This window comes from Astatotilapia calliptera, chromosome 6 (genome assembly GCF_900246225.1).
Source record: "Astatotilapia calliptera chromosome 6, fAstCal1.2, whole genome shotgun sequence".
Taxonomy (NCBI): domain Eukaryota; kingdom Metazoa; phylum Chordata; class Actinopteri; order Cichliformes; family Cichlidae; genus Astatotilapia; species Astatotilapia calliptera.
In genome coordinates, this window is record NC_039307.1 from 28,500,557 (window position 1) to 28,510,559 (window position 10,003).

General features: G+C 42.5%; 1 protein-coding gene across 2 annotated transcripts in view; it reads left to right on the forward strand.

The window, feature by feature from the left end:
* The window catches only part of fhdc1 (FH2 domain containing 1), a 32,618-nt gene extending 25,525 nt beyond the window's left edge, over positions 1-7,093 (forward strand). For both annotated transcript variants that reach the window (XM_026171505.1, XM_026171506.1), the window contains exons 9-12: positions 3,441-3,511; positions 4,207-4,324; positions 4,509-4,673; positions 4,874-7,093. In XM_026171505.1, coding sequence (XP_026027290.1) covers positions 3,441-3,511; positions 4,207-4,324; positions 4,509-4,673; positions 4,874-7,027 — 2,508 coding nt within the window. In that variant the 3' untranslated portion in view covers positions 7,028-7,093. The remainder of the gene's footprint in view (positions 1-3,440; positions 3,512-4,206; positions 4,325-4,508; positions 4,674-4,873) is intronic.
* Positions 7,094-10,003: the final 2,910 nt, after the last annotated feature.

Consider the following 10,003-nt stretch of genomic DNA (forward strand, 5'->3'; position numbering starts at 1 on the left):
TGCAAATATGGGATATCTTGATAAACCGAGCAGATATTTGATGTTTACACAACTACTTTCTCGCCTGAAAATATGTTAAAAGTTTATTTTGTGACCCAGAAAGATTAGTATGAGTAATTTTAAAACTTAGTAGCGGCCGCCATTGTTGGAAACTGGAGTTTGGCTGGGCCGCGCTATGAATTCTGGGATATGGTAGTAATTTGGACAGCCTTCGGCGCGTCGCTGTGACGTAATCGGTCTACAAATGCGGCCTCAGGAGGATGCAGCCCATGAATTTGGACATGTCCAGAGTATAATCGCAGCCTTTGCGGTTAGAAAATTGCACTTGATCATGTCGCGATATTATCACAAATGCGATATATCGTTCAGCCCTAATTTTGACTGTGTAATTATTGCTGGGGATTTTAACATCCATGTGGACAACCCTCAGGACAAAGGGACTAAAGACCTGAGTAACACTCTGGGCAACTTTGGGCTGACTCAGCATGTAACAGAGGCCACACATAATAGAGGACACACTCTTGACCTACTGATCTCCAAAGGCCTGAGCATTTCAAAGGTTACTGTGTCTGATGTGGGCCTGTCTGATCATTACTGTGTTTTCTTTGAAAGTAAAATCTCAGCCCACACAAATATATCAATAGCAGTGATCACAAAACAGTGTATAACTGAAGACAGTAGTGAGATCTTTAACCAGGTCTTCCCATTAACACCTGACCTGTCCAGAGGGTCAGTCAATGAGCTCGTCAATAGCTTCAATGCTAAAATGTTAAATGTAATGGACACTATTGCTCCCATTAAGGTGAAGGTTATCTCTGGAAGGAAAAAGTCTCCATGGAGAAACTCCACACTGGTGAAAAATGAAAAAAGAGAGTGTAGGAAAGCTGAGCGCAGATGGAGAAAAACAAACCTCCAGGTTCACTATGACATTTATAAAGAGAAACTTCACAATTATAATTTACAACTGAGGAGTGAAAGAAGGTCCTACTTCTCTGACATCATCACTAAAAACAGCCATAATGCTCGGGTCTTATTTTCTACAGTTGACAGGCTAACAAACCCTCCTGTGTCAGTGGCAGCTGAACTTCATTCAACCATGGCCTGCAATGACTTTGCCAAATTCTTCACAGAAAAAATCCAAAAAATTAGACAAGCAATTGGTACATCAACAGCAGATCCAGGATATGTACTGTGTCCACCAAAAAACTGTTTAAACACCATGAAACAGTTTGACCCTATTAACAGCAAAGACCTGGAGGACATCTTAGGTAAACTGAACTCCTCCTCCTGCTGTTTAGATGTCCTGCCAACAAGTTTTTTCAAAAAGGTCTCAAAGACTTTAGAGTCAGACCTGTTACAGATCGTCAACTTTTCCTTAATGTCAGGTGTGTTTCCAGAATCACTAAAAACTGCTGTAATAAAACCTATACTGAAAAAGGACAATCTTGACAAGACACAAATGAACAACTACAGGCCGATCTCAAATCTCCCGTTTTTAAGTAAGATCATTGAAAAAGCAGTTTCTCAACAGCTCAATTACTTCTTAACACAGAAGTAATTGTAATGAAGTAATCATAACTGCTATGATGCCTTCCAGTCAGGTTTTAGACAGAACCACAGCACTGAAACCGCTCTGACCAAAGTGTTTAATGACATATGTCTGAACACAGACAGTGGAAAAATGTCAGTCCTAGTTTTACTGGATCTCAGTGCAGCATTTGATACAGTTGACCACAACATATTACTCAAACGACTGGAGAACTGGGCAGGTCTTTCAGGAACTGTACTAAACTGGTTTAAAACATACTTAGAAAACAGGAAATACTTTGTATCAATAGGTAACTTCACATCTGAGCAGACAAGTATCACATGTGGAGTTCCCCAAGGTTCCATCTTGGGACCCCTTCTGTTTAACATCTACATGCTCCCACTGGCACAGATTATAAAGAACAACAAAATAAACTATCACAGCTATGCAGATGACACACAAATATATATCACAATGTCACCAGGAGACCGAGGCCCTGTGCAGGCTCTTTGTAAATGCAAATTAATGACTGGTTGTGCCACAATTTTCTCCAGCTAAACAAAAACAAAACTGAAGTAATAGTCTTTGGCGCCAAAGAAAAACGATTACAGGTCACCAGAGAACTTCAATCTATACATCTAAAAACCACAAACCAGGCGAGAAATTTGGGTGTAGTGATGGATGCAGACCTAAACTTAGAAAAACACATTAAGACAATAACAAAGTCAGCTTACTATCACCTCAAGAATATTTCAAGGATAAAAGATCTGATGTCTCAACAGGACCTGGAAAAACTAGTCCATGCATGCATCGTTAGTAGGCTTGATTACTGTAACAGCATCTTTACAGGTCTACCTAAAAAATCAGTCAGATAACTACAGCTCATTCAGAACTCTGCTGCTCGAGTCCTCACTAAGACCAAAAAAGTGGACCACATCAGTCCAGCTCTGAGGTCTTTACACTGGCTGCCTGTCCGTCAGAGGATAGACTTTAAAGTTCTGATGCTGGCCTATAAAGCTCTGAATGGTTTAGGACCAAAATACATCAATGACCTCCTGACCCAGTATGAACCATCCAGATCCCTCAGGTCATCTGGATCCGGTCTTTTATCAGTTCCCAGAGTCAGAACCAGACACGGAGAAGCTGCATTCAGCTTTTATGCTCCTTATATCTGGAACAAACTCCCAGAAAGCCTCAGATCAGCTGAAACACTCAGTTTATTTAAATCCAGGTTGAAGACTCACCTGTTCTCAGCTGCATTTGAATAAAGCACCAAATCCACACTTTAAGCTTAAATTTCAAAACTTACATTTAACTACTGATTTTATCTGTTTTGATTTTATATACTGTTTTGTTTGTTTGTTAATTAGTTAGTTAGTTTATTTGCTTGTTTTATTCAATTTTAAATCATGCTTTTTATTTGTTCTTGTTTCTAATGTCTCTGTAAAGCACTTTGAATCACCTTGTTGTTGAATTGTGCTATACAAATAAACTTGCCTTGCCTTGCCTTGGTCAAACCTCTACTCTGTGCATTTATCTTAAAAATGATGAATTGTTATATTAACAGGTTTATGGTTGTATTAACAAGACGATAGCAGAACTGAAAAAAGCTGGATTAACCTCACAATAAGCAAAGATGCATTTACTGTACAAACACTGTAGGAAAGTCTGTCATAAAGAAATTCAAATCAGTGTTTTACAGCAGTGATGAGAAAACTGTTTGACCACTGAAGCTGCAGGAGAGCAGGTGGACAGCAGATGGTGACAGGAAACAGCACAGAGCCAAGAACGGCTCGCCAAGCAGTTACATCACCATACAGATATTGGTCCTTCATCACAACAACTACGCCACTTTATCTTGTACAAAATCAGACATTTAGATGTTGACTGTGCGATGTCTCTCTCCATGCAGGAGGCGAAGAAAAAGGACGAGAAGTTGCTCAAGTTTCCTGAGAAGCTTCAAGATGTCCAGAGTGCAGCCAGGTAATCGAAGGGAATCAAATCCTTGCCAGTGAGAAATGTAGGAGTCCATTATCAGTTTTGCAGTCATGCAGAGGTGATAATGGACTCGTATAAAAGCTGTTTATTCTCCAAGTGCATGCAGTCTGAAGCAGGGTGAGTTAAGGACTGTGAGAGCATAAGTGTCAGTTTGTATCAGTCAGTTGCACAGCAGACATCAGTTTTCTGTAAAGCCTCTGTAAAATGAAATGATTTCCAAATTAACCACCATCACATTTATTAAACAGCCAAATTTTCTGATGGGAAACATAATGAGGCGCTGAAGACGACGATTGCCGTAGTATTTTATTGATACGGCCAAGCACAGCCTCATTAACCAGGCTGACATCTAATTTAGGTGTAGAACAGGAGTTATATTCACAGCACAGTCTCAGGCTCTGTCAGCTTCACAAGGTCATCTCTGTGTGCTGTCAGTGCAGATACTGCACCGCAGAGAATTACTCCTCCCTCCTGCCCTCAGGATAGAGACCCTGAAAGCATTTCTCCCTGCGGTCTACATTTTCAACAGTTTGGAAGTGCATTCATCAAATTAATGTCACATGTTTGTTTGTTTTTTTTTTTAGTAATATAAGGAAGACTGCTTACACTCCTGTCCGTCAGTTTTTATGTAATAACAAGTACAAGTGTGTTTTAAATATCTTTCTCCTGTGTTCATGTAGAATTTCAGTGGAAAACATTGAGGAGGAGTTTTCCTCCTTGTATGTCCGAATCAAATCCCTGGAAGAGAAAGTTCAAGGAGACCAGGAGCTGCTGCAGCAGCTGGAGCCCTTCCTGCAGGTGAAGCAGCAGCAGTTAGTTATGTAATACATTGTGTACACAGACACATGTACAGAAAGTTGGACCCAGCCCGCTCTACATTTGTGAAGCTGCTGACTTAAGTGCTATAGATAATGACTTGTGTAAAAGTGGATGATGCGTTATGAATAAAAAGTGTGCATGTGTGCTCGGTCTCTTGTCTTAGAGTGCAGCACTGACACTTCAGGACTTAAAGAGACGCAGGCTGGATCTGCGTAAAGAGGGAAGTACTCTCATCGATTTCTTTTGTGAAGACAAGGACACGTTCAAGCTGGACGAGGGCTTCCGGATCTTTCAGGACTTCTGCATCAAATTCAAGAAAGCTGTTAAGGTCTGCTTGAGTGAAGCAATAATTCTGGGTTATTATAATCTCATATGATGTTGTCATTTCTTGCTTGTCTTCTATATGCGTGGTAATTGTTCATGGTGATCCACTGTTAAAAAAACTCAAAAATAAGTGAGTTGGATGTCACCATCATTCATGTTCCTGATTCTCAGAATTCTCCTTCCTTACATTTCTGTTTCCATCAGGACAACACGGACCGGGAGTTGAAGGAAGCAGCCAGACAGCGTCGTCTCAAAGAACTGGAGGAAAAGCGTTTTGCGTGGTCGAGCGGGGATCAGACCGGCGGATTTGGTCGCAGCAGCAGCGAGAACGACGTGGAAATGCTCACCAAGGAGGGCCTCCTGGAGTTTTTCCAGAGGTCTCAGAGTCCACACTGCCCGCTGGAACGTTCTGCCAGCGCACGCCGACACCGACACACCATGACCTCCATAGCAGATCGTGAACTCCAGGGATACTTGGAGCTGTTCGGAAGCACAGGGAACACCTCTGACTTTTCAAAATTTAACAGCCTACCTCGGTTAGGCCGTCCTATCCAGCGGAGGATGGCCCCCTGGATGTTAGGCCAGGACAATAACCGGGAACTGGGCCGTGAAAGAAAAGCAACGTCTCCGCATTCAGAAACTGAGCCGATCGTCTCACACGCCAAGTTTTCTTCCTCTGAGCTAAACGATAACGGGGACAACAACAACAACAACAATTACTCATCTGTGTCAGAGAGCAGCGCTCTGCCTCGGCCCTTTTGTGTCTTTCAGAAGCCTGCCCATATTCCCAACCCAGCAATTACTGGCCACATGAGTGTTAGTGTGGAGAAGCATACTTTAGTCCGAGGTCCTCAGGCTTTTGACCTAATCAGTCCAAACAATAACAGCAATCACATGCACTTTGTCAACCGGGGGGACGTTGTGGTGACGGATCTGGAAATAGGGAGACAGTCACCACCCAAGAATCTGGACAACCTTTCACATGATACATTTTTGGAAAGGGGGGGAAATCTAAAGGTAGTATGGGAAGATACAATAGTTCCTCCAACTCAGGCTGGGGTCTCTCCTCAGAGAGAGAAAGACGAAGAGGACTACAGCACAGTTTCATCCACAACCTGTGATACCCCTCTTCCACTAGATACCTCTGTATCCAACAAGAAGCCAATGTTTTATATAATGGACTGCACAGAAACGGACATCTCTGTCACCTTGGATTGCTCTGAGGTGGAATCCTCGTCTACAAAAGAAGGACTTCATTTCCAAACAGCTGACTGCATCAAAGATCAGGAGAGTCGGCAAGACCCGCAATCCACATCTCCCAACGACCAGTCTGCTTCAACTAATGAGCTCTCAGCCCCCAAATCTGTGGATGCAGCATCTATGGCTCCATCTACTACCACAGAAGAGTGGGACACGGAGAGCTGCGACACCGCTGAAGGAAAACAGACTGCGGGGAAAGATGCACAACGAAGCAGCCGAAAGCCAGCGCCTACAAAGAGCAAAGGCAGCAAAGCAACCAAAACCAGTGCAGGCCATGGTGTGCGAACGCTGGCCAACAACGATAACCAGGGTATGCGGAAAGTCATCCCTATTACCAAGCTGACCAGGACAGGTAGCAGCAGGCGAGCAGAGAAACCTGCAGTTCACGATAGCGGGGAGACACGGCGGCCTCCCCGTGACCAGAGCACTCCGGCAAGAGGAAGGAGCGAGAAGACAACGAGACCTCCTCGGCACTCCAGTTTGCCTCCTGATGAGTCAAAAGCCCAGAAGGGAGGTGCTCTCACGGGCAGCGTTTCTAGATGGGCACGTGATTCAATGCCTAGGAAAGCTTCAATCCACAAGCCAAGCGCCAAACCCGTGAGGAACATTCCCAAGCCGGCGCCTGAGGAGAAGATGTGCCGCTCTACTATGAGAGCCCTCGCTCAAGCTCAAGCTCAGGCTCAAGCTCAAGCTCAGACATCTCCTGAGAACAGCAGTTCACACACACACAGTGCAAAAAACACTTCTGGAGTCCCCAGCTTCGCCCGCAATACTGTGGCCTCGTCTTCCAGGACCAGGAAAGAGCTGGGCCCTCCGTCGGTCCCTTCCACCCCGTCTCGCAGCCCCTCCCTCCTGGGTCGACAAAAGCCGACCCGGGCATCACACGCAGGTCACACCAGTGACGAGCGGCCACAGGCAACAAGCCTGCGGCGGGTGCAAAGCGTGAAGGCAACAAGCTGCAGCACCTACCGTAGCGAGACCCCGCCTCCCCCTGTAGCACGTGAGAACGTTCGTAAATCTAGCAGCTTCTCTGAAAAGTCTGTGCAGCCCAGAGACTTGATGACATCCAGCAGAAGCAGGAAGCCGAGCTGGAAGTAAAAAACAAAACAAAACAAAAAAAAACCTGACTGCAGGATAACAGGAAGCAGGAAGAGAGGACTTTTTTTTTTTTTTTTTTTTGCTTGTTTTTTTTTTTTTTTACCTGCTTTGGCGTGAACTCACGTTCGCTCTGCTCGTCTAGAGTTATCCATGCATATCAAACAAAAGCATGTTAAGCTTTCTCACTGTGTAAGAATCCCTCTGTAGCTGGCTCTGTATCAGGTTTACGAATCACAAAGAGCAAGATGCAATGAAGTGCACACGTTCCTCATTTCCTCTTCTTGTTTTTTGTTTTTGTTTCTAAGGGTCGGAAGAAATCTAAACTGACAAATGGCGAATTGGTGCTTTTACACTGCAGCCTCTTTGCCTGCTTAGCTGTCTGCGTTCAGTATGTTTTGGTGTCTGTGACGCTGTTGACGTCAGACACGACTACATAAAGCTGCTAATTAGCTCTGACAGATTTGAGACCGACTTTCAGCGTCTGTTTCATTCAGGGTTACGAGATTTGTTGTACCTCACCTCGCTGCTGTCACGGTGTCTTTTTCACTTTGCTGCTTCTTCCTGTAGACTAACAGCGCTCCGTTTGCTTTGTGATTCTTTTTGCTTGATACCTCAGAACGATCGCAGTGGCCTTGCACCAGCAGAAAAAGTAGACTTGTTCATTTGGTTCTGCATGATGATGACGATGTAGACAAAATCAGATCAGTTTTACAAAAAAATAACTGCAATGTCACTTTTTAAGAAATTCCTGGTATACTGTATTAATGTTACAACAATATATAAAAGTCACACATATTATGCCAGTGTGTATACCAACCGTGGTACTTCTCGTACTGTATCAGTAGTTTGTAAATGTGTTAGGACTCCTCCATAATATTTTGGAGTAGACATGCACGTGGGAAATGTTTCCTGTTTCAGCTAATACATGAAAAAAACGCTAACGCTGTGAAAGAAAACCACCGAGCGCAACAGAAACACAAAGACACTGATGCCATCATCAGTCATGTTTTTAGAGTCTGACCTAATTTTTCTACTGTGAACATTGTCGTCTCATATTTTCTCTAGGCTTATTCAATTACAACAGTAAGCCCGTGGTTGTAATTCAGCCTGGATCTAGTTTGTTGCTGTCATGAGTATCATCACGATGCAGAAACAGGCTCATTTAAATTTATCCCCAGTGATAAATTTATTATTAAAAAAGAAAGATTCGCTGTACTGAAGGTTTTTCCTTAAATTCTTGGAAACAATTTCAAGCATTTAAAAACACTCAGAATAAGATGTTCAGAGAGTTTCTCAGGCTGCGACTCCATTTTTCTCTTCGTTCAGTCAAAAATGACTCTAGGACAAAAGTATGGTTCACGAATGACAAACTCAAAAATAGATTAGATACTTTGTTGCACCAGTGTGAACAAAAACAGCTGGCAGAGGTTATACATTTTCTTCTACATCACACAAATTGAACATAAACATGCTAAGATGATATAATGTTATAGTATATGCATTATATGGACAAAACTACCAGCTACAGATTACACTGACAGGAGCTGCTTGGACATGGAAACACAAACTGAGATTTCTGAGGTGTGCGCTAATACTTTTTGTTTATTTCTGTAGTGCAACCAAACCAAATGTTTCTCCAAATGAAGTATTAGCTGTTTGTAAATTCAGATGGTTTGATGAGCTTTTAAGGATTCAGTAAAAATCTTCAGTACAGCAGCAGGAGCTGACAAACGACGGTCTTTGCTTTTCAGATGTTGGAAGTTCTTCATATTTCAGAAAATAAAAAGTAATGTAAACATCATGTAAGTGCAGCACCGCCGTCCACTTTGCACCACTTGCCTTTTAGAATACATTGTGCCATTGCCTTGATGGAAACAACACTCTCAACAGTGCATTGCCTTAAAGCTTAATGTAGCCAATCAATCACCAGTAGAAGCTCCTTGATTGTAAAAGGAGAGTAGAAACTTTACTGCCTTCCATCACATCAAAGTCAAACTCTGCTGGTCACTTTGTAAATAATGTAAAGATGTTTTCTGACCATTCATATGTTTATATTTCATAAAAACATAAAGAGTAAGAGAATAAATCATGTGTGCACGCACAGATGTTTAAAAAGCAAGGGTCGACCTGTAGGGTGTGGACACGCTGCGAGTGTCTTCCTGTTCCCTGTCATGCAAATGAAGCTGATGGACTGATGACACAATAGGCCCAGTGTGACAAACCACTGTGTGTGGCCTGACGCCACCTAAATATAGATCCTCCTGTTACAGTATCAGAGTTATTTAGGGCTGTGATAGTTGCTATTAACACATGTTTTCAGGAATTTTAAATCCCACCAGTAGCAAAAATCAGAAGTAATCTTCAAGCCCATCAAACCAAAGGAATCATTTGCGATGCTTGTTTTTGTCCAACCATCTGAACCAGCTGTTTGTTTTCTAAATAAATTAGAAATCTCACATTTTCAGCACTAAAATAGTGACTTCTGAACTTAATGTCTGTCTGGAGCAGTTACATTAAAATGTATTTGATGTATGAAAAAACAAGTGGATGTGTTTGAACATTTTGGAAAACCCTTAACTGACACTTTTAGACTCCTATAAGATCTTTGAAAGATTGCCCTCCTGTAAATGTAACCTTTTTCAGACTACACTGACAAAAAAAGAAAAGTGTCCACTTCATTTCTAACCAAAGCTGAGTCATGGAAATGTCCACTCTTTAAAAAAACAAACAAACTGAAAACTCCAACTGTTTGATGACCTCATGGAAAGATGATGCTTCCACAACTGCGGCATCATTTTAAGCTTTACAATGGGTGCCCTTTACATTACATGACAACAGCTTACAGCAGCAGAGCTGCTTGTGAGTTTGAATGCTTGTTCGCTCTCATCACCACAGCTTCTGCATTTAAGGAATGGTTACCATAGTAACATTAGTTTCCATTATAAAGTGTCCTGTCAGCTCTGTACAGCAACACCT